The sequence below is a fragment of the Parasteatoda tepidariorum genome, chromosome 10 (assembly GCF_982258835.1).
Source record: "Parasteatoda tepidariorum strain Cologne lab strain chromosome 10, Ptep-v5.0, whole genome shotgun sequence".
Classification (NCBI taxonomy): domain Eukaryota; kingdom Metazoa; phylum Arthropoda; class Arachnida; order Araneae; family Theridiidae; genus Parasteatoda; species Parasteatoda tepidariorum.
Window position 1 is genome coordinate 86,001,536 of NC_141764.1, and position 24,910 is coordinate 86,026,445.

General features: G+C 26.5%; 1 protein-coding gene across 3 annotated transcripts in view; it reads right to left on the reverse strand.

The window, feature by feature from the left end:
* LOC107448621 (uncharacterized) overlaps positions 1-24,360 on the reverse strand; it is a 32,471-nt gene extending 8,111 nt beyond the window's left edge. Inside the window, exons 1-11 of one of the 3 annotated variants that reach the window (XM_043045496.3) lie at positions 24,225-24,316; positions 19,930-19,979; positions 18,054-18,157; positions 15,947-16,018; positions 13,764-13,846; positions 12,093-12,160; positions 11,188-11,285; positions 9,723-9,833; positions 7,078-7,134; positions 3,729-3,791; positions 1,558-1,820 (exon numbers count right to left, since the gene is read on the reverse strand). In XM_043045496.3, the coding sequence (XP_042901430.2) occupies positions 1,558-1,820; positions 3,729-3,791; positions 7,078-7,134; positions 9,723-9,833; positions 11,188-11,285; positions 12,093-12,160; positions 13,764-13,846; positions 15,947-16,018; positions 18,054-18,149 (911 nt within the window). In that variant the 5' untranslated portion in view covers positions 18,150-18,157; positions 19,930-19,979; positions 24,225-24,316. Of the gene's footprint in view, positions 1-1,557; positions 1,821-3,728; positions 3,792-7,077; positions 7,135-9,722; positions 9,834-11,187; positions 11,286-12,092; positions 12,161-13,763; positions 13,847-15,946; positions 16,019-17,517; positions 17,617-18,053; positions 18,158-19,929; positions 19,980-24,224 lie in introns of those variants that run through there. The other 2 variants (XM_043045495.3, XM_087153268.1) reach the window with 2 other exon arrangements.
* Positions 24,361-24,910: the final 550 nt, after the last annotated feature.

Sequence of the window (24,910 nt, forward strand, 5' to 3'; positions counted from 1 at the left end):
TTTTTCTTCTTTTTGATACTTAAGAAAATTAAAAGTTTATTACTATGCATTTTTGACATATAAGGAACATATAACTAATATTTATAAGGAACTTACAAGTTATGTTGTATAAATACAAACTTGATATAAGATACAAGTGTATAAAAAAATTTTTTTTAATGTTATACCGAATATCTTTATTATCCAGTATGTTAATTTGAATTTAAAAGTAGTTATATTTATGAATAATGATAAATATAATTCATATTGTTTATTATATTTATTTATAATTATTACACTTATCATTTTAAAACAATTTTTATCTCTTAATTTTTTTTTTCTCCACTTGTATAGAGAATGCAAATAATGCATATCTTGAAAGCAAGAAGTAATTATTCAACAGCTGAATATTTAGATATTCAACAAAACTATATCGTATTCAGCAAAATGAAATTCACAAGTATTTGGATAAACTAAATTTTCAGCATAGCAAATGAATAGGCTGAATATACTGTAAATCGACACTAACTACTCTGTGTATTTAACAGAAAGTACTTAAATTTGTATTGCCTTATGTTAAAAAGATTATTAAGAAGATTTAAAAGAATATTAAAAAGATTTTTCTTTAAAAGAAGATGTCTAATGTACAAAACTGCTAATGTTTATCTTTAAAAATGTCTAATTTTTAGTATAATCTATACTATACACTAAATTTGGTTATAAATAAATTTCTTAATAATATCACTGCAGATTTTCAATAACACATGAAAAGGAATACATAATATTACAAAAGATGTGAGTTTTCAAAAGTACAAGATTTTGGTTACTATTCAAAATATAAGTGTTTCTTCAAAATTTTAAATTTATTTTTTCTAGAACATATTTAGAAACACTATCCTTTAAAAAATTTATAAATTTTATGTATTAATTAAATTTCACATATGAATATAGGTTTTTGACATTTTCGACATTTTTGACAGTGAGGTTTTTGACGTGACGGTTTAAACCATGGTTTAAACTGTCAAAAACTGTCACATGTCAAAAACCTGCCAACCCTGATCTAAATATAGAATACGAAAAAGAGGATGTAAATAAATTTTAGAAAGCGTTTAGTTTTGAAAAATAAATGAAAAAGATTTAGATATAGGAATAACATAAAGATTAGTTGAAACTTTGTATGTTACATCCCCCTCCCTGAAAATTTTAGCTATCACGTAAAAATTTAAAACAAATTATCTATTTGCAATACTTTTCCTATGTTAGAAATACAATTAACATGACAAGAATAAAATTTGTAATCTTAATATACAATCAATGTATAAATATAATACGGATTATAAAAAAAAAACACTTTTGAAAAATTCCAAAAATTAACACACAAGATAAATGTTTGTGACTTACTTTTCAAATAAAAATGTTTTTAAAAAGAACTAATAGTTTTTCTGACTGTCAGTCTTTTGTTCAAAATCATATTATATATCTTAATGGCAGTTCTTTACTAATAAATACTCTTCTACTTTCATAGAACTTTCCAAAATAAATAATATAAAAAGCAATAAAATTTGAAATTAGACTTACATTAATGATTGAATTTCACTGTAAAGCTTTTCCATTTTCGCATTTATTTTCAGTAATTCTTCTTGAGAAGATGTTTGGTTCTGATTTTCTTTCTTTTTCTCTTTTTTCTCTTGATCTTTTTCTAGGATTTTTTCGTCAACGTCTTTTATCATATCTTTTAATTTTTGCACATCAGTTTTTATCTTTTCAGGGGATGATAAAATAAGTTGATCCAATTCACTCAATTTTTCTTTATTTGTAGCAATCATAAGATCCAAATTTACCTAATTATAAAAATTTTAGATAAATAAATAGAACATAAATGCTCAAAATAATTTCCAAATTATACCATTTTATGAGATGTTCTTTTTATTAAAGTTTAAGACCATCAATAAATAAATATGTCAGATTCATTGGCAAAATTTAGGGCCCATCCTTAGCGCATTCAGCTTCATCAGATTTGTCAGGCAAAGATTATTATAGTAAAAAATGTACAAAAGAATTTCAAAATTATGCCATTTTATGAGATGTTTTTTTTATCCAAGTTTAAGACCATCAATAAATAAATATGTCAGATTCATTGGCAAAACTTACAGAGTCCATTCTTAGCGCATTCAGCTTCATCAGATTTGTCAGGCAAAGATTATTGTAAAAAATTAAGTTTAATCAAACATAGATTTAAGCATATCTTGCAAACAATAAATATACACACAAAAGCTTTGTTACTTAAATTTAATTTGAATTTTATACACTCATACTTTACCTTTGCCTAAGAGGGGAGGGGAAAGAGAAAAGAAAAAATGATGCTTATACTAAGCCCTATAAAGAACTCAGAAAGAAATGATTAGTTTGCAATAGTAATATGAAATCTGGTCATTTTAAAGGAAGAAATTAAAATAATTGTAATTTAGTATGTTCTGATTAGTGCCAAATCTTAAACTTCAAATAAAATTAATTACCATATCATCATAACAACGTAGCAGACTAAAAGAATAGTAACTAGAAAAAATGAACATTAAATAACTTTGTTGGTAACAAATTTGAAACTATTCCTTATTTTTCATAAACAAAGATAGAAAAATCTTTTCTTTTTTGTATTATTTGTCCTTTTTACTTGATGTTTTTTTCTGCTGCCAATTATTTCTCCATTAAATTCATAATTTTTTTTTTTAAATATCTAAGGTGCAGATGGTGTGCATTCCTGCAACATTTACTGCTGTACTGGAGGTTTTCTGCTAATGGATCTAGTTGGAGAATTCGCGTCTTAGCAAACTGCAAACCTCACATCAAATTGCTATGTGCCTTTGCATGAGGCTCAAAAAATGCCTAACGTCGTCTGCAGTTTGCAAAGAGTAAGACTTTCTAATTAGTTAACAATATATGAGCAACTAATTTTGAAAGTGGAATAAGTATATATTTTTTTCATATATTGAAGGATAGTGTTTGAATGAAATTAAAAAATATTGGCAAATTTTCATCATTTTGGGTTATTTTTTTAACACCATAAGATTAAATTTAAAAATTTAATAATGATTACTAAAATTGTAAAATAAAATAAATTTTTCTTTACTCCAAATGGATGAAAACGAGAGGAAAGTTAAGCCCATATTTTTTATATGCTTTACTGAAATGGATTCTTTAGTGTAAAAAATAATTAAATCAAAACATTAATTAATTTTATTACTGATAAAAATTAAGTATTCATGGTAAGTAGGTGGTACGTAAAATGATAAATTCATATTACTGTACTTCTCTCTTGTTCTAGATCTTGTTAAAAAAAACTTTAATTAATTTTTTCATTAATCCTTGGTCCTTTATAATGAGAGTCGAGTGCCTTAAACACTGAGTTATCATAGCTAATGTTGCAATAATGTTTAAGAAAAATAACAAAGTAATGGTCATCTGCAGTTTTATTTTAATTCAAACATGTGGTACAATTTTCAAAAGATTTTAAATAGGTTTTTTTAAAATTTAATTATCTTTAAAAAAATGTGAAAGATCTGTTTTTAAAATGAAAAATATTGAAAAAGGTCTGTTGTTACTTAAATTTCTCCAAAACAATATGCTAAGTTTATAAATAATTAATAAAAACTTCATAAAAAGTTATTTAAAAAGTAAAAGAAATTTCTAATAATGAATCACAATAGAAAATTAATTTCATAATAAATTGAAAGTAGAATATAAAATCTCACTTTTTCAGTCTGTAATTGATTCTCTTTTTCTTTTAATTGCTGATATTCATTAACCATAGTTCTCTGAAGGAAAAAAAAGCAACATACAATTGATTAAACTTTTGTAAAAGCAGGGGAATTTCTCAGTTATGAGATATTAAACTACCTAAAAATAATTTTTCAAATCAATTGAAAAGAATTTTTTTTTAGCAGTGCTAGCAAAATTGCAATTAATTTATTTTTCTTACTGTGTTTTCAATTTTATGATAGAATAACTGAATAGCAAAAAAACACATATCATTAAACTTATTATTTATAATTACTAATAAATTTTAATCTATTATGAACACTGAAATATGAATAAATTTTTTTTTGCAATCCCGTGCAAGCCAAGAGCAGAACTCGTATCATCCAGCCATTGCTGGGATTCGAACCAGAGTCCCCTCATTAAAAGAAAAACACTCTATACAATAAGCCACAGAATACAAGGTGCGTAGCCAAATCTTTGAATCAAAAATAAGCACTTTTTAAAAACTTTTCAAGCACTTTACAAAAATTTTCAATCACTCAAAAAATTCCTATTCAAACTGTGATATCATTGAAAAACAAAAACTTTTTATAAACAGTTTTAGCGTTAACCCCCCCCAAAAAAAAACGGGCGTGAATCGAAACAATCAGTACTTTCCCACATCACCGAGTGAATTCAACTTGACCCTGAACTCAGAACAATTTGTACCCTTACCCCCTACGTCAAAAAAAGTGTTAGGTAAAATAAAATAAACAAGAACAAAATTAAAAGAAATTAAAAAGAAAAACATTTCATAAGGATCTGATATTCTTTATCCGAATTGGAGCACTCGGGTTTCGGTTTAGAGTGTGCGCGCATGCACAAATCATAACGTGGGTACGACATGAATCCGCATGAATGATTACATAGCAAACTCCCCATTTTTTGTGAAATGCATGGGATCCACCAGATATCACTGAAGGGAGAAGAAAAAAATTTCGGAAAAAAAAGCACTTTTTAAAAACGCCAGCTGAAAAAAGCACCTTTAAAAGCTTTTAAAAACGAAATCCCCAAAAAAGCACCTTTAAGTACTTTTTACAAATGCTACGCACCCTGGAATAGATGCATATTGGACGTGTGCTATTTTTAAATATAATTTTGATAATCAGATGTAAATGGAACGTATGCCATTATTAAATATAGTTTTGTGTCTCAAATTTCTGTTTTTGTACGTTATACACTCCTTTTTCTCACCTGGTAGTAAAAATTTCAACTAGTTTTTCTCTCAATGGATCATATAATGTGCATACTAAATTTTATTGACAACCATAAAGCTTAATCGATACTATATTACCTTAAACAGGGTAACTCAAATTATAAACATTTTGCATATAAAAATGTATAAATCAAAGTCTAAATAAATAATTTAAAAGTTTCATTCCTTAAAAGTATGGTTGGTATCTTACAACATCAGCTAAGAGAGCTACATTTAATTGCTTACACTTTTCTTGTTGCTATTTTGTGCTCTGAAATAAACACATCTTTGAAGAACAGTTTAATGATAGACTACTCAAACTTATTATAGTGAAACTTCGCCTTACAGACATTTCTGAAGGGCAGACACCTTACATTAAGGAGACAATGTTTGATATCTTGATTTAGTTATCAAATTTTAACATAGAAAGATGCAATCTTAATGGTAACTAAGGTAAAAGTAATCTAACTAATTTATTTGTCCAGATTCCAAAAAATAAACATAAGAACATATTTTTAATGAATCCCTATCAACAATTTTAGATTCTGTGATCTTCAAAATATGGGGGAAGTTATAATTGGAAAAATTTTATATCAATGTGAGAAGTCTAAGTGTACCAGGGGTCTGTCCAGAAATTTTGTGAAAGGACCGTTTTTGCAAAATTGTGAAAAAATTTCTTGTAATTTGTGAATATAAAATAAACGTTAAGTCACATTCTTTCAACCAAGGTCCGCTTTTGTGAATTTGTGCAAATAGGGTCCGTTATTGCAAAAAAACATTTTCAAGGAGTTTTTAAATTGTAAAGACATACAAGATTATGCTCAACACTGTAAAATTATTATTAATAAAATTAAATTTTAAAAAATAAACAGCAATTGCAGCTACTAAATTACGGATGCAACACACAAATATTTGGTATTTAGCCTATACTGCTGAACATAGAATATTCATTTCGGACGAATAAAGGAGGAAAAGCATCTGCCGAAGACATAACTTAATTTGTTTACATCCATATTTCTTGTTTTCTGCCCTGGGTTTATTCAATTAACAAAACTATTATGAAGATAAACAAATTTGTGAAGAGTCCGATTAAAAGAAAAAGAATTTTGTGAAGGGTCTGTTTTTATGAAAAGATATTTTGTGAAGGGTCCGTTTTTATGAAAAGTTATTTTGTGAAAGACCCAAACTTCTTCTAAACAGACCCCTGTATACTTTTAACATATTTCGAGATATCTTTTAATTAATTATGCCAAAAATTTTTTTTTTAACACAATTATAAAACTTATTTATTCTAGAGCCCCATCTATACAAAAGAACTTAATACTAGTCGAAAAAATATGAATTAAAATATAGCCTGCTCATAGTAAATTCAAGATTAAAGCCTCAAACCATTAAAATTGCATGTTAGTACGTAAAATTTTAGTCGTTAGATCAAAAGTTATAAAGGTGTTCAAAGTTTTTACTCTGGTAGTGGAATTTACAGAGCGCATCCAGTAGCACAATTTCACAAATTCAGATCTTTTAATGACCATAACACGGGCAGACAGGAACTATTTTTTTCCTAATCTAACATGCATATTCTGCAAAATTTGCATGTACATAAAGCAGATAAAGCTTTACACAAAAACCAAATTGTCAAAAATATATATATATTTTCTTAAAAAAATTTTCTTGTTTAAATTTTCTTTATTTCATAAAGCTCCACAAAATAATTTGGAAATTTTGAAACATTACAATTTTTAGCCTACATATCTGCAAACAAATATAATAGAGATACGATTTTTCTGTTTCTCCTATCTTGAGCTTCTTTTTTAATTAATGAGATGAAAAATAACTTGCAGCATCCAGCAGATCTACTACTGAGCTGCATGGTTTTGGCTCCCAAGTTATGTGCTTTATACTTCTAAATGTAAATTGGTCAGTATTTTTAAGCAGTACCCAGAATCTCTTTAAAAGCATAGCAAATTGTTGAAGTTTGTGATAAAAGCTGCCAATTTCAGTAAATGGTTAATGTATCTATAAATATATTAACCAATGACTTAAATCTTTGTGTTTAAAACATGTAGGTATGCATTTATGTTAAAGAAAAAAAAAAGAGCTTTACTCACTTGAGTTCCCTCATATTTTTTGATTATTTCATCCTTTGCAGCAGCTACTTTAAGGAGCTTAAAAACAAATAAACACTCATATAAGTATTCAAAAACTATTTTTATAATCAAAAAAATTTTTAGTTTCTTGACTAATCATTATAGCTAAAAAAAAAATTAGCTATTTAATTAAAGTTATTAAATTGATCAAAGCTCAATGAAGTCAAAATGAATGACCTGCCTTCATCAGTGCACTGTGCAAAATGCAGAAAATGTATTCATTAAAAATGTACTTGTAGAGTAGCGACCCGCAGACCATAGGTTGTGCACCCCTATTGTAGAGGTAATATAAACAAGTTTTGAATGCCCTCTTTTAAAATTAGCTTCTTTTGTTACATGGCATACATCAAGTCTGAACAGTAACTTTTGCCAAACTTTGTGCAGGATGTCTGTATCAATGTTGGCGATTGCTTTCAGATCAGTCATAGTAGTTGGATTTCGAGGAATAAACACCAAATTTTTTATGAGCCCCCACCAAGCCAACATTGTGGAAACGTGTTATTATTAAAATAATTTCCCCCTGCTTATCTTGTTTTCGGAGAAATTTTGATGACCACTGGACTGCCAGCAGCATTTATTGCCGACTTTTTAAGTTTTTGTTGCATTACTCTAGCATGTATTTACATTTAATAAATGCCTTTATTACATGTTGCGTAGTACACCTATGAAATTGGGACAGTCATTTTGAAATATAATAATTGACATAAAAAAATGAAAGAGTCATATAACAAAATGTTTTGGCACATGGGATCGAAATGCTAAGCAATAACCATTTCAATCCTGCAATAAGGAATTGTTCAACAGTGTGTAATAGAAACAGCATCAAGATTCAACCACATTGTTCAAAGTTTTCACAAATTCCTTCACAATATTTACTGAATCATAAAACAATAAAATTTCTCTTCACAGCTTGTAAAACCTACAAAAACTACTATCTTTAATTTTCTATTTTTTATAGTAAGTTAAACTTAAAATACCTTAAAAAAGTTTTTCATTTTTTTAAATAATGAATTTATTTAAATTTAAAGTATAATACACAAATAAAACCAATGTTAATTTCAAACATTTGTCGAAAAAAAAAGTAATAGATACCTTTTGAGTAATTATTTCAGTAATAGTTTGCAAGTAACGTAAAATATTAAACTTAATTTAAACAAATTTCTAAAAGAAAATTTTAAATGTTGTTTAAAACTAACGAAAAAAGATAAAATAGTCATTTATTTAAATAATATTGAACGAATTTAATTTTTCTTCTCAAAAAAAAATAATTTATTCTCTAATTTATAATAGGACTTCATCCTATATATTTAAAACATAACTTCAAGGCTTAAAAAAGATAAACATATGCTATTAAAATATTTTAAAAGAAAATTACAGCATTTATAAAACATGATAAAATATAATTCTGTGATACTCGTGGCAGAACTAAATACTTAGTAGCATACGTAGATAACTTATATACATAGTAACATAAAACAAGAGAATTTTGAACCATAATTTTGTTTGTGATAAGTATGTTAATCAGAATAAATGTTTTAAAAATTGAATCTTTACTTCATATTTTAAGAGTCTGTGGTAACACATACCATTACTGAGAAATTCCCTATGTAAAAGATATTTTTATTAATAACTAGAAATTAATATTTAGAGTTAATTATTACATCATTGTGGAAATCAGCGCTGTATAATGAAATCCTGTTTGCATTCTTTAGGTAAAAAAAGATGCATCCTCATTTTTCATAAATTTCTGTTTAAAGGCAACTTTTTTCATCCATAATGCATTTTTAAAAGACATTTCAATGTATATACCAGGGATGGCGAACCAGTGGCACGCCACCGATCACGAAGTTTGCTATGAAGCATATTAACAATTCAATTAAAATTCACAAAAAAAGAACAATTAATGCCAAAAAAGCAATTAATAACCACAAAAAAACAAGCGAACAATAAATAACTATCAAAAAAAATTAACAGTTCTTAAACTAACATCTTATAACCCTAATATAAGTTATTTGTCATCTAATATGCAACAACAGAAGACACACTGATGTTACTTTAAAGTTGAATTACGCGTATAACTGAGACATTGCAAAAGTTGAGAATTGCATTTTTTCGTAGTAAATAAAGAGTTTTGAGTTGATAAAATTTAGGATTATTATTTACCAAATAATCGCGAAGTCAAAACTATTTCTCGGCACATCTATGACCTCATTACAATATATTTGAGAAAAAATGGCATGTTGGTGCATGAAGGTTCGCCACCCCTGGTATATACTATTCACAGAAGAAAAAAACAACAAAAAAAGTTGCAACATTGATATTTCTGTTACCTTTCCGACATTCCTAATGTATACCACATTTAGTCAAAGTTAATGAAGCAATTTTTAATTAGGAGCAAATATTTATGGTCTTTTTGAGCATTCTCAATATTAAAACCAGACATTATAACGTCAATTGTTTGAAGGAAGTGGATGCTGTATCAAGCAACGATTACTGATACATAAAAAATTGGGTTAACAACAAATCATTCCAAACAAAGAAAAGTACAAATATGTTACATAAATTCTCATGTTTATATAAACAACAAACATCTAACATTAACAAACCTCTTCTTTGGGTATCTTAATATTGTTAAGCTTTTCAAGGCATTCCTGATACTGTTCATCCAATTTTTCAATTTCCCTTTTGGTATCCTCACATTTTTGTATCTCAGGTTGCTGGAAATACACATTTTATTACTAAGTTATTATTAAAATGTGGTTAACTTTAAAAAAAAAAATTAAGTTTATGAAAAAAATAAAATAGTATTAAAAGTATAAAAATGAAGGTGGTATTTACTTTTTAATCCAAAAATAAAGCTAGTTATCAGTTATAGGGTCTTTGCGTGGGTAATTGTTTCTCATTTGCTGCCCCCAAAAAAAACCATAGTAGGGGTCCGTGTCGTTTTTTTTATATTTTTTTTTAAAGAGGTGCCTATTTTGTTAAATTTTAGACCTAATTTGTGAAAATTAAAAAATCAACTCAAAAATATGGTAAAGTAAGAAAATATTTTCAAAAATTTCGCTATTGTAAATTTTGGGATAAAAATTTTTTATCTAAATTACAAAATCCATAAAAATGATTATTCATAGTTAAATTCCAATTTAATAAAAACATGCATTTAGCAGTACTAGTACTAAAAGTTAGTACATTTTCAACTGGGTCATACAGAAAAAAGCTTGACAGAGAAAAAAATGGTTCATAAAAAAATAAAGGTTAGTTAGAATAAATTTACAATAGTGCTTAAGATAATGTTAGAATTTTGACTCCCTGTGAAGTTTACAGAGGAATAGCCTCACGGTTTTGTTTTAAAAAAACTCAGCAAAGAAAAAAAAGAGCTCACTTTGATATGGCATAAGCGACCGGTTAAGCTTACCATATCCACTATCTGACTGAACGTGTGCTACCTTTTCTCAAAACACAGCTGGCAGAAAAACTCCTCTTTTCCATAGACTGCAATGAGAACAGCATTTGCATGAGAATTTGCTTTTTTATTTGTGAAACTGCCGTTTTCCCTTAAGTTGAACTTGTGAAGGTACTGCTACATGGTAGTAAATTTACCCTGGACAGACGCCTGCATAGGCATATAATATTACACCCAATGTAATTAATCTGTTATATTAATAATTTTTGGTTATTACTATTAATTATAACTGATTATAATAAATAGCTAGCTTTATTTCTTCATTTACATATAAATACAAGACGTCTAATAAATATTGGTACAAGCTTTAAGGAAAGGCTAGAGAATTGAATTATGAAATACTCCACTAAGGATGCTCCTATTGTGAACATTCTGGTTCGTGTTCCTTTGAAACAGTACTTCAATTTACATAAAATATCCTTACTTTATGTTAATTTCAGGTAATTATTGTCGAAAATAGCATTAAAATAGGATTCTGAATATTTATAAAAGAGTCAATAGATAATATTTGCAAAGCATTATTACTATTCTTGAAACATTAAACAACATTAAGAAAAATAAAATATGCATTAATATTACCATAAAAGTTTATTGAATAAAATACATACAAGAGTGTTTCGGACATATGAAAATAATTCTTGCTTCCGTAAGACATAGTTCCAAAAAACTACAAGATAATTCAGTATCTTCTTTGTTTTCTTAGGTTCTGGGGTAGAAAATGAAGACTAATAAAATAAAGCTTTCAAACATCTTTAATATAAGCATATACAATATAAGATATATGAATTCTTCCCTAATTGAAAATTTACTTTCAACAGATTGCTTGTTAATTTAAGAATATTCATACCTATAAATAAATATATAAGTATGAATATTTCTATTGTATTTATATTCGATTAGGCCAATAAAATTTATAATAAAAGCATATAAGATTTAGGATAAATGAATTCTTCCCAAATTGAAAATTTACTTTCAATAGATTGCTAGTTAATTTAAGAACATTCATACCTGTAAATAAATGTATAAGTATTAATATTTATACTGTATAGATACTTGATTATGCCAATAAAATTATACAAATAAAACAGATTCCTTTAAATAAATAATAAAATTTATTAATTGTGTACTTTTTTTTTGGTTTATAACAGAAAATTCCGGGAACTAACAGGTTTATTGCTAAAAAAAAAACTAAACATTGACAAAATATATTCATGGTTTTAATCATTAAACAATTAACAGGAACGAACCTGGTTTGATTTTGGACTGGTGTTTCACTGCAAAAATTAAATTTTATACGAGAATTTTTAACTAGCTGTATAGTTAAATAATTTATTAAAGTTAGCAACATTATGGTCATTTACCCATAACATACATAAAACTTTCTTCTTGGAAAGAAACAACTGTTGTAGTAAATCAATGTTTAAAAAAAAAATTCTAGCTAGTTAAGTCGTAACTTACTATATAATAAACTATACAGTACAGGATGTTTAATAAATTAAAATAAAATTCTTACTAGGTGCAACTACATCATTTAGCGTAATTGGCACAGGGCAATGACAAAAATTTTTCAAAATGTTATTCCTGAAATAAAAATTTAAATTGTATTACAAATAAACCTAAATATTCATGTCAAATATATTTTGTGAGTAAAGAAAGAATAAAAACCACATGAATTTTTAACAAAAAATACTGCTTCTTACTATATAAGATTTTTTTTTGTCTGAAACTTTACCAAAATCTTTTTGTTAATAATTAGTATTTAAAAATATACTGTAACAGTTAGTTAATTTGTAGTAGCAGATGAAATTGCCATTAAAACAAGCTTGTCCTCTATATCTTGTAATTTATAAGCAAATACACATATTTAATGTTAAATAGCAATAAAAAACTAAAAAATGAAATAGAATGATCAATAACATTTCAAGTAGTTAAAAATAAAATTTTGTTCACAAAAACTAAATCTATATTTAATAAGAATGGATTATATTTAACACAAAAACTAATAAATGAACATAACCATAACACTATGTAAATTGCATTTCTTTTAAAGATTATAGAATTTTTTTTTAAATAACTAAAAAAAAAACTAAACTCAGTGGCTTGACAGCCCATACAGGGCCAAGGCCTACTATGCCCATCTCAGTTTTCTTGACCTTGGGCTTTGGGGTGTAGGAGTAGATGTTTTGGTTAGGTGGTCAGCTGAATGCGAAACCCCCAGTGTCTAGTTCCCAAGCATACTTGGTACTCACTTATCGACCCACTGAAGGGACGAAAGGCTGAGTCAACCTTGCCCGGCCCGAGGATCAAACCCAAAACCTGTGGCCAGGGAGCACCAAGCGCTACCACTCAGCCATCGGGAGTCTTTTTTAAATATCAAAATGGAAAATAAATTCAACATGTCAATGTCAAGATTTAAACTGAAAGATCATTACCAGTGATTTCAATAATCTTATTTTTTGATAAATAAAATAATCATTGTAAATGTAATGCAAAAATTAATTAAGAAAATTTGTTTATGCTTTAAAAAGAAATTATTTTTAATTCTTAACTTGGCCAAAAATCTCTGTTTTATACAACACTTAACATAATTAACACTTATTCTATGAAGTTTTGTGAATAAAGCAAAAAGGAAACATACAAAAAATCCTATTACCTAACATATGTAAATTAATGAATGGTCCCAGTTAAATTTTCCTTTATTATTGCATCAATTTAATACTATTATAATATAACGTAAGAATTACAAAGCTGGAAAATATATTATGTAGATAAAAAAATAAAAACTTGGATTGAAAAATATCCCACCAATTTAAAAATTTAATATTTAATTAAAAAATAGTAATCGAGATCAATATATCTTTATGAAATATCTAAAAAAAAAAATTTTTTTTAAAAACAATTTTGTGGAAAAAAACACAACTTTTGAGCAGCTAAACATTTTTGCTAACAAGAATATGGCCCTTTTTCTCAATTTATCATTTTGATACATTTGTGATCATTGAATTCTTAATATCAATCGTTTATAAATAAAATTGTAAAGAAACATTGTCCATTATTTACACTAGTGTTTTAAAATCAAATCGGGTTGAAAAAGTTTTAAAATGGACAATTCCTAAATTAGATAATTATTGCCATAGAAATAAAGAATTCAAAATGAAAAAAATCATACAAAATACTTATTTACATTGTGGGAAGAAGTATGCTATAGCGTGGAGCTCCTTCATATAACTCAGGATTTTCAATATTTTTCATGCATTCAAATGGTAGCTAGAAATAGCAAATAAAGAATATAACTTATTGAGAAAAAAGTAAACTAAAAAAAAAATTAAAAAAAATATTTATCAATGTATGAAAAGCAAGGAATTTTACTAGTTTATTCATAACGCTTTTACTAGTACTTTTTAAAGTGCATGAAAGGAGAATTTCAGAAAGTAAATAGTAAAATTTTAAAAACATAAATATTTAAAAACTTACAATAATATTTAAAAACATAAATATTTAAAAGTATACAATAATATTTAAAAACATAGTAATAGAAGCTGGACCAATCATTTTAGCTAACAAGCAGGGAAACGAGGACCCTAATTACTAAAAATGTTTTGATTCACTTGAAAAAGTTAGAGATGTGCAGCAAGTAAAATTGACATTAAGGGGTTCAAACTTTGGAGCGCTCTCCTGACCAAACTATAGTTACCATATTTCTCATATTGCGGCGACCCCCTATATTTTGAAAGTTACAAATCCGAATCTGTTTAAAAGCATGCATGTTTATTCAGAAAAGGTAAGTTTCTGTGTCTGATTTTGTTACTTAAAAGATCATCTGCTCTAATTAACATATTTAAGGTAAGGCTTAAACCATTCAGATTAAGTCCTTAGTAAGTGGAAATCTAATCAGTGGATCAAATCGTTATTCATGTTTTGTTTTTTTCTTTTTCACAGTAAATTTAAGCATTTACAACAAATATTTAGTCAGAAAAAATTTCACAAGATGAGACAAACAATTATAAGAAACCACTTCAGTTTTTTTAAATAAGCTAAACAATTGTGGCATGAAAGAAGTAATATCAATGTTTAAATTAGTAATTGTTATTTTGTATTAAACAATAATGTACTTAAGTATAAATATTACCATATATTTTGAAAAAGTAGATAATAATTCATTATAATATTAGCGATATTTTTTTATACATGCCATAAGGTATAATAAGAATCATAATTATTGTAGTAATTATCGTGTAAGCATTGCAACTGATTTAAACAGTTTTGCTGCTTAACCACCAATAAAATGTTCTTAAAGATAGAAAAAAAACTTGCCCGGGTTGCATTTGACATTATGACAGCTTCTAACACTTTGCAATAAGTTTTTATGAATCATGTCAAAAACAAAATTTTGGCGCCACCAGCACAATTTTTTCAATCTTTGTGAAGTTTTTGAAGCATTGAAGTCAGTATTGCAAAAAACTCAGGTTTTTGTAAAAAAACCTAACCCGGGTGGGTTTTTCTGGGTTCTATTGGGTCTTTCGGGGTTTTTCATGTTTTTATGGTGGGTTTTCAAAAGAGAAGGCAGGGATAGGTACCTTTTTTAAAAAAAAGCTTATTTCAATATAATAATTAAGTTTAATTTTATAAATTGACTTCATATAGATAATTAATACAAATAAATTGATGTGAAAGTCTGAAAAAAGTTTCTTCTGACATCACGATACAAAATGTTATATGTACACACATATATCACACATTTGAAACTTATTTTAACACAGGATTACTTTTTATATATATTTTATTCTTAAAAAATATTTTAGGAAAATTTTTAACTTGCGAATCAAAGGCACTGAATAATCAATGGCCATACAGTCAAATCTAGCCAGCAAGATGACTCTCCAGTCTCCAACACAATTAGTTTCTTCACTATAGGTTAATTTTTTTTAGGCTAGACTACATATATATTTCAATAGAATAGCTCTTTAATATAACAGAGCATAAAAAAAGACATAAATCTTAGAAAAACCCAGTAAAACTCGGGCGGGTTTTATTGGGCAGGTGGGTTTTTTGCAACCCTGATTGAAGTTTGCTTTTATTACTTTAATTTTATCATTATTTTTATGTCTGTAAACACAAATAAATAAATTATACTGAATATTATTATTGATTGCAATTTATTTTTAATGCTATGGGGGTAACTCAATTTTAGTGCTGGCGTGTCAGTGCCGTGATGAGTGTTCACAGTGCTGTTATGGCTCATTTGTTTTAAATTTAATTTAGATTATTCCTAACTCTAAATTCTGATTCCACAATACACATTTAAAAAGAAAACAAATCAATAATTTGCAAAATCATATAATTGTGTAACTCTAAAGAGGAACTTACAGCTGAATTACTGGAAAGATCGATGTGAAGATCGCTCAGAAATGTATCAAAAACTCGTAACACAAAATCTTTCTGGAATAAATTTAAAATGATTTTACACAAGATAAAAAATCAAAATTAATTTTTTATGCAATGAAAACAATAACAGGGTGCGTAATCAAATTTTTGAACAAAAAATAAGTACATATTAAGAACTTTTCAAACACTCAACAACAAAAAAAAAAAATCTTAAACTCTTTATTAAAAATATATATATGTAAGGGGATGTCTCTGTATCATGATCTGTCACGCCAACTACAATAGCCAAGGAGTTAAATTTAAAAAAAAAAAAAAAAAATATGGAGACGTTTGCCCCCGGGTGAATACAATTTAGAGTTAGTCCCTTTCTTTCAGTTTATTTATTTTTTTTTCAGTTTCTCACAGGGCGCAACTCTGAAGTTGAAAAGACTTGGCGATTATTCTGCTACAGATTGCGATACGAAAATCCCCCCAAATATAAGTAGGATATTCTCAGTAAGAAATATTTTCCTTCCTATTACTGAAAGTTTTTATTTATGTGTATATACATACATGTATTTACACATACATACTAACTTGCAATAATAGAAAGAAATATTTTTCATTAGAGCGCATATTCTAATATTATTGATGTGGTTATATGAATTGAGAAAACATTGAATAGAATAATGTGAAAACACAACACTTTTGGCATAATTCGTGACAAAAACCAACCTGATAAAAATAATTAACTTACTTTGAAAAAGAGAACATTAAGGACTTGGGCTTTAAAAAAACAAAAATAAGCACATTAAAGTGCTTTTTAAAAATGCTACGCAACCTGAATAATTATCATAATTAAATAAATTATAAACAATTATCCACAGAAGTTACACCTGTCAATTTAACTAGAAAATATTCAACACACTTTTAGCTATCTTCTAAACATTTTAAATAGATCTTAACAATAATCATATCACGAATTTATTTCAAACTGGAGTGGGCACAAGATGTATATGAAGACTATTCAAAGCCAACGTTGCCATTTCAATCTTTATAAAACTATTGAATGCTCGATCATCAGATTTCCACATGAAAATTCCACTTGTTTCTCAAGTGCATTCATTACAAACGATAGAGGGGAGGGTAAGGAGGAATGTAGGTCTAAAACATCATATAATAACTAAAAAATGTATGAAAATTAATAAATTAATGCTATAAAAATTTCAGCTAAAAAAATTAAGTAATTTCTAAAAGAATATTTACAATACAAAAAAAAGGATAAATAAATATTTGAAAGTTATAGTTTTTTTTACTTCTCAATGCAAAATTTTTCTAGACTTTTGCTATAGATTGCTGTTCATTTCCTGAAAGCAATAAAAGTTCCTCATTGTTTTAAAGGCTTTGAGGCCTTCTGCAAATGTTTTCTCTAATTAGTTGCGCTAAGTTCAGATTTCATTGGAATCACTCTGCACTTCTTCAGCTTCTGCAACCATTTCTTTAACCGATAGCACCTTAAGTTTCAAATTTTTTTGCAAATGGTGCGTAAACACCTATTGTTTGAGACATTTTACCTGAATTGTAACAAATCCACATTTTCTGCATTAGCCTCAGGTGTTACTGTTTTTCTTCTTTAAACAAATTAACTCCAATCTCTCAATTCAGAAGAATATCTGAAGGACAAAAACGGGAATCTGACAGTTTAAAAAACGGCCTATGGGTAATATTAACAAAAAAATATGGTATAACAGTATATATGTATAATTTGAAACCAATATAATTAATTTTATTAAAGACTCCAACAAGACAGTTGAAGTCATCACCTTCATGTATTTCATGTTAATTTGTCACTTATTTCAACTGTGAAAAATATTTAAATTTTCTGATTTTTTTTTTAAATTTTTGTTAAATTGAATACAATATTTTACAGTTAAATATATGGATTATTTTAAAGGTATTTAAGAAAACAAAGTAATTTCTGCTTGACTGTTACAACAGTTATCTTTCAATTTTAATGTTTTAAAGAACTTATTATAGCATTTGTTGAAATAAATAAAAACATTACTTAAACTATACATGCAAGTAAATTAGTTATCAATATGATACATACTGTTGGAGTCTTCAATTCACTTGGATGTACAGGAACATTGAGACTTTTGAAGCATTCAAAGAGTTTTTCTTCAGTTAATTTTGCACTTTCATTCATGATGTAATCTACAAAATTGAATATGCTGATCTTATAATTTTAGAAATGCAGTCAACTTATATGTAGCTCTATTTCTGATCAAGGTAAAAAAAATGTCCGATAATATGGATCAAAATGTAGAAAACTAGATGAAAGTTTTAAGAAAGTGAAGTCATTTTTATGCAATTTATTACCGCCTGGTCAGAAAAAAAAAAAGCTATCGACTAAAGGAAATATCTTCAATCAAAATTAGAGTAACTAAAAATAAAAGAAACATCAGCAATTTCAATAAACTAAACAGGGAATACAGAATCTTTCTTCTTGTTCAATATTTAATTTTATTTCTTTAGAATTAAACTGTCAGTTATCATTTCATCCAGTATCTCTTCATTTTAAAAATTGCTTATATCTTTCAAGAAAATAATGACCATCATAAAATTTTAGTATCAAAAAATTATGCCCCAACTTACCAAGATGTGAATACCACTTTTACACTTGGAGTCTAACCTGTTTTGTGACTCCACCCCCTTAAATTCTAATTAAAAATAAAAAAATATTAACTTTGAAAATAAACCTATAAAGTAGGTATCTGTCGCTATCCCTTATAAACAGATAAAATATACTGTGCTTTTAGGTTAAACTGTTGAAAAATGGAATTCTGAAGTGTCTACTGGGAAAAAAATATTTACAAAAAAGAAAGTTGCAAGATAAAATTCATACTTCTAATTTAAATACAACATACTGGAATTTTTATACATTAATTCAGTAGCAGCATTAATATCAAACCTAAAATTTACATTCAGCTTTGACTTATACAGTATATCAGATCCAATAACTGCAATGAATCAATAAAAAGGTAAATAAGACTAAGGGAATTTACAGAGCAACAAAAAAAAAAAAAACTATTTTTAAAACTAAAAATCTATAAAAATCATCAAATTAACTAATACAAAATAAAATTAATGATTAAAAAATACAATATATTTCATACATAATTACAAGTTTAAAAAAGATGAAAAAAGAAAAACTTCTAAAAAGGGCACTTAAAAAATTACCAAACGGAAACTATAGTTGAAATCTATCTAAAAATCCTATTTTAACCAACTTAATGAGTACAAAGTTTTGAACGGAATAAAACATAAAACGCAGAGGAATTAAAAATTTATAAAAAAAAGAGAAAGCTGCACTCTGCTTATTAAAATAATAGTCTGTTTTTAGTAATAAATTATAGTCTACGCTTATTAATAAACAATCTTCCTTTATTTCTTTATAAAAGTAGACGTGCTTCCACATTATGCAAAACTTGCTAATGATACTGCACCTCTGAGGAATCAGAATTTATTCAATTAAAAAAAAGTTCTTTGATATCAAATAAACATAGCCGATGAAAAATATTTTGTTCGAAACAATTAATGTATAATCCGAAATTACGAAAAAATAATGTCATATAAACAAAGGATAGCAAAAATTGAGAAGTAATAATAGATTTTAAAACGCATGTCAATAGTCTCAGAGCAGAATTTTTTTTTCTTTTAACTCGGAAAGCCAACTGACTACGCTCCAAAAGCGCTTAAGAATAACAGAAGAATCTTGAAGATGCACTTAATGACAATCAATCTGGAAGGGGAAAAAAATTGATTTTTTTTTTAAATTTTCGATTTTGCAAGTGAAAATTATAGTATTTAAAACGGAAAATTGAAATCTTGCAAATTAAGTTATCAAAAACGTACAAGTACGTTACAAGTTAAAATTACATTTTGAAAAATGCCCATAAAAGTGATTCAGAAGACAATTCTAATACTTTTTTCTTTCAAATCTGGTTACCCCGACAATTCCTGGCGCGTACGAACCCTGTCAGTAAGAGAAATAAAATAAAACGATAAAAGTAATTACAAATTATTATAATGCAAATAAATAAAATTAATAGGAAAGATTTATTTGTGAGCCCAGCACTTAATATTGTATTTAAACGAACATTTTAAGTTTTAAGAACCGAAATAAAAATTTGCTTATTGTATTAAAATAAATTCAAATTTATAATATTTATGACGTGCTATCTTACAAACGTAAAATTAGAGAAAGCATTGACATAAAAAATAAATTCATAAATAAATGCATGACTGAAAAATATTAGATGAAAAAATTTTTGAACTTCAATTAATCTACCTAATATTACAATGCGCTATCAAATCATCACAGCATGTGAAAAAGATTATGACCAAAATTGTGATAAGAGCCAAAATAAAGACTAAACTTTTACAATACCCCCCCCCCCCCAAAAAAAAAAATCACTTAGAAAGTAACAATAAAGAAGTTTCATGTATAAATAAATCGAAAGTACAACACAGAGCCATTGATCAGAGTGGTTAATTGTGATAGTGTCGAATTAAAAACCTCATTTGAAAATTATTGCTCAAAAAACGAGTTACTATTAAAGAAAGAAAATCATTTCTTAATCTATAAATTAATTTTGTTTTATTTACAATGTGCGGCTAAATTAAGGATACATTGTGATCATTTAAAAAAGAAGAAACAAATGTGTGATGCTGCATCTTCAAATTAAATTTCATTTTTCAATATTTTTGAGATACAAGCATATAGCTGTAAATAAATTTAATAATATTAAATAGAGAAAAACTTCGCATTTAAATGAACAGATTTAATTACATAATTCGTAATATGTCCGTACATTTGTTATCTATTATCGCACGCAGTGTTCCCCATCCCCCGGTCCGTGGATCAATTGGTACCGGGCCACACATTTCATTGAAACTGAATTTTAATTCCTAGGTTTATACGCCAAATTAAAAATATTTGAGTTCATTAAAATTTTATTTATTTAAAAGAAAGGGGCTCCCGAAGGTAGTGACATTAATTTTTTAATGCTTTAAAAAGTAAAAAAAAAAAAAGAAAGAAAACCACCGCAACTATTCTCTTTCAATTAGTTTTAATAAAAATAAAAATCAATCATTATAACTGTAAATATCATAAATAAAACACGAAATCGCGAAATTTACATTGGAACTAATGAAGAACTTTGTCTTCTCTCTCGGTCGCGACTCATTGATTTAACGTTCTAGAAAGTTAAAATGTTGAATCACTTTATATTTATTTTTTGGTGTAACTGTATTTTATTTTGAAGGCCTGTTTAAAGACAATAAAATTAAAATTAATAAATCAAAATTATCTAAAATATTAACAATTAACATTGCAAATATGAAATCAAGATAAGTTTTGTACAGTAATGTAAATTTTAATTAATCATTAGGCATATATGCGTAATAATAGTAAATAGTAACTGTCATGTTAAAAAAGTCATAAGGAATTGTAAACAAGTATCTTAACAGTTTTTTTTATTTATAGGAAAAATAGCTCCTTCAAAATAATTGTTTTCTTTCTTTTTCCTCCATCTCTCAGTCCCTGTCTCTTATCATTAATTTAAAATAAATGTTTAAAGTTAAATTATATTTCTTACTAAATGCTGAAGGGGTTTTGTTTTAATTTTAATCATTTTTAACCCTATAAAATCTTTCTTTAAATCAAAGTATTTAAATTGCATTTATTTTAATAAACTGAAATATTTCTTACTAAATGCTGAAGGGGTTTTGTTTTAATTTTAATCATTTTTAACCCTATAAAATCTTTCTTTAAATCAAAGTATTTAAATTGCATTTATTTTAATAAACTGAAATATTTCTTACTAAATGCTGAAGGGGTTTTGTTTTAATTTTAATCATTTTTAACCCTATAAAATCTTTCTTTAAATCAAAGTATTTAAATTGCATTTATTTTAATAAACTGAAATATTTCTTACTAAATGCTGAAGGGGTTTTGTTTTAATTTTAATCATTTTTAACCCTATAAAATCTTTCTTTAATTCAAAGTATTTAAATTGCATTTATTTTAATAAACTGAAATATTTCTTACTAAATGCTGAAGGGGTTTTGTTTTAATTTTAATCATTTTTAACCCTATAAAATCTTTCTTTAAATCAAAGTATTTAAATTGCATTTATTTTAATAAACTGAAATATTTCTTACTAAATGCTGAAGGGGTTTTGTTTTAATTTTAATCATTTTTAACCCTATAAAATCTTTCTTTAAATCAAAGTATTTAAATTGCATTTATTTTAATAAACTGAAATATTTCTTACTAAATGCTGAAGGGGTTTTGTTTTAATTTTAATCATTTTTAACCCTATAAAATCTTTCTTTAATTCAAAGTATTTAAATTGCATTTATTTTAATAAACTGAAATATTTCTTACTAAATGCTGAAGGGGTTTTGTTTTAATTTTAATCATTTTTAACCCTATAAAATCTTTCTTTAAATCAAAGTATTTAAATTGCATTTATTTTAATAAACTGAAATATTTCTTACTAAATGCTGAAGGGGTTTTGTTTTAATTTTAATCATTTTTAACCCTATAAAATCTTTCTTTAAATCAAAGTATTTAAATTGCATTTATTTTAATAAACTGAAATATTTATTTTTTAAATTTAATTCTATAAAAAAAATTTAATGTCAAAATTTACTTTGATTAAAATGGACTTTTGTGATATGATATAAAAAAAACATGAATTTTCCCACATTTTTTAATTATTTCAAATTATCTAAACTTTTTTTTGATAAATTGATTCTGATTTTCTGACTGTTTTTTCCCTAAGCAATCAGTTTTGCAGTTTTTAATTACTAATTAAATACTTTTAAACATTTGAAAGTATTTAATTTTATGCAAACATATTACAAAGTTAACTGACAAAAGTAATTTAGTGCCTAGAACAATGTTGTTTATTAAACAATTACTATCAACAATTGCAGTCAACATGTCTGTCTAAGTACGCGGTTTGCAGGACCATCGGAAGTTGGTAGAGCTAAGAAAATCTTTCCAATATTTGTAACTTGATTTTCTAGACTTTGCAACACTAAAATCTTTTACAATATTTCATTATTGGCAAGGTTTAGGACAGAATGGATTAATCCAAGGCTTGAACCGTTCTGTCCAAAACCCTTTTACTCAAATTATGTCACAATTTTATCTGAACGATATTTAAAAGGTAAAATAAACATAGAACTAATAATATATTGATAATTAAATCTACTAGAGAATATCTGTTTTTAAAAGTATAATGTTTTATTAATATTGTTTGACTCTTCAATTTAAATCAGTAATCAAGTTCAATTGGTCCTCTCATTCAATAGTACATAACTGAACCACACAGGTTAAGCTATTAGGGGCTAAGTGCTTGGTTAGTCATAAACAGGTTTATTTATCTACAGTACTATTCAAAAATACTTTTATTTCATTAATGTTCGATTCTTTTAGCATAGTGGTGATACATCACTAGTGTCAGTAACTGAAACTGATGTTATGCCCTTCAAAACTGTTAGGTAATATTAAAATATATTTAAGTTAAAATGTCTTTTTTATCATCCTGTAAAGCAGAAATTATAACATTTTGTTTTACAAAAATATTGTGAAAAATAAAAGGTTAATTTTTAAACAAATTTAGTATTTAAAAAAAAAATTATTTTTTAATATTGCATTATTTATCTTTATGCAAAAACATTATTTATCAGTATTAAAAGCATATTTATATTTAAAGGATTAGGTATTCACTTTTGTTGTTCAATGAATTGTGGAGCTTTTAAAATTATAAACCTTTTCTATTACATTACATTATTTTCCTCTAATAAGTTAAAATAAATTGCATAAAAAATATCAAATATTTATTGATACATGTAATTATTATGCGTACAATGGTTACACCTATAGAATTTTTACCTTTTACCAAAGTTCAAGGTTTTGGACACTTTAAGACAGTCCTGTCCAAAACCCCAACCCTGCAATATTCACTTGCTGTACCAATAATAATAGAAGTAAGAACAAGTAAAATATACAGATTCTTAAGATTTAAAACAAAATAAAGAGTAAAAATAAAGTAAGTTTATAACTTCGGACTTTCAAGCCTAGTTAAATCAGTTTAATTAAAAAGTGGATTTATTATGACGTTCCATCCAAAAAATTATAATAAAAATAAGACTAAATCTATTAGAATAATAATTAATATTCGAATTTTTGAACAAAAGATTTCACCTTTTTAAGACCAGAGTGAAGAAATCTACTAATCTGCGAAAAGGACTGTTTTGACAGAAAACGAATAAACAAAATAACCGCTTTTTAGTTTAGTTTCAAGTTGTAGTACAAGTTAAAGTATTTTCACAAGCGTGCGGTTCTTCAAAAAATAGAAAACTTAACTGTAAAAATAAAAATGAGCAATGTTATCAAATAAGCACTATCACTTTAATTTGTAAATACATTCTTAAAAAATTAATGGCAACATTACTTGTAATTGACATATGATTGGTAGTGACGTAGATTTTCGCCTAAGATTAGAAGGAAGTGAAGGTCCTATCTTCCCGGTGGCAACGAAATTCCAAGAACTTACCCTCTTTCAGGTTTACCTTAGTCGAGTGGTTTATCTCATTATTGGCGAATCTTTAGTGAGCGCAAAAATCTGAAATTTCATGCCCTGTCTATGATTGGACAGATTTATTACTGTCTCTAGGCTTTAGAACATCTTACGTCGAAGTATCTTGCACACGTGACTGTCATTAATGATGTACTATTTCTTAACTTGGAAATAAATTAGCAGTTGCACAAAGATATTATTTAGTCTTACTCAATTAAGTCATTTTATTATGATATTGAACACAATAAAATTATATTACTTCACCATTTATGTCTTTTAAAATCACATTAAAAGGTGAATTTTATTAAAC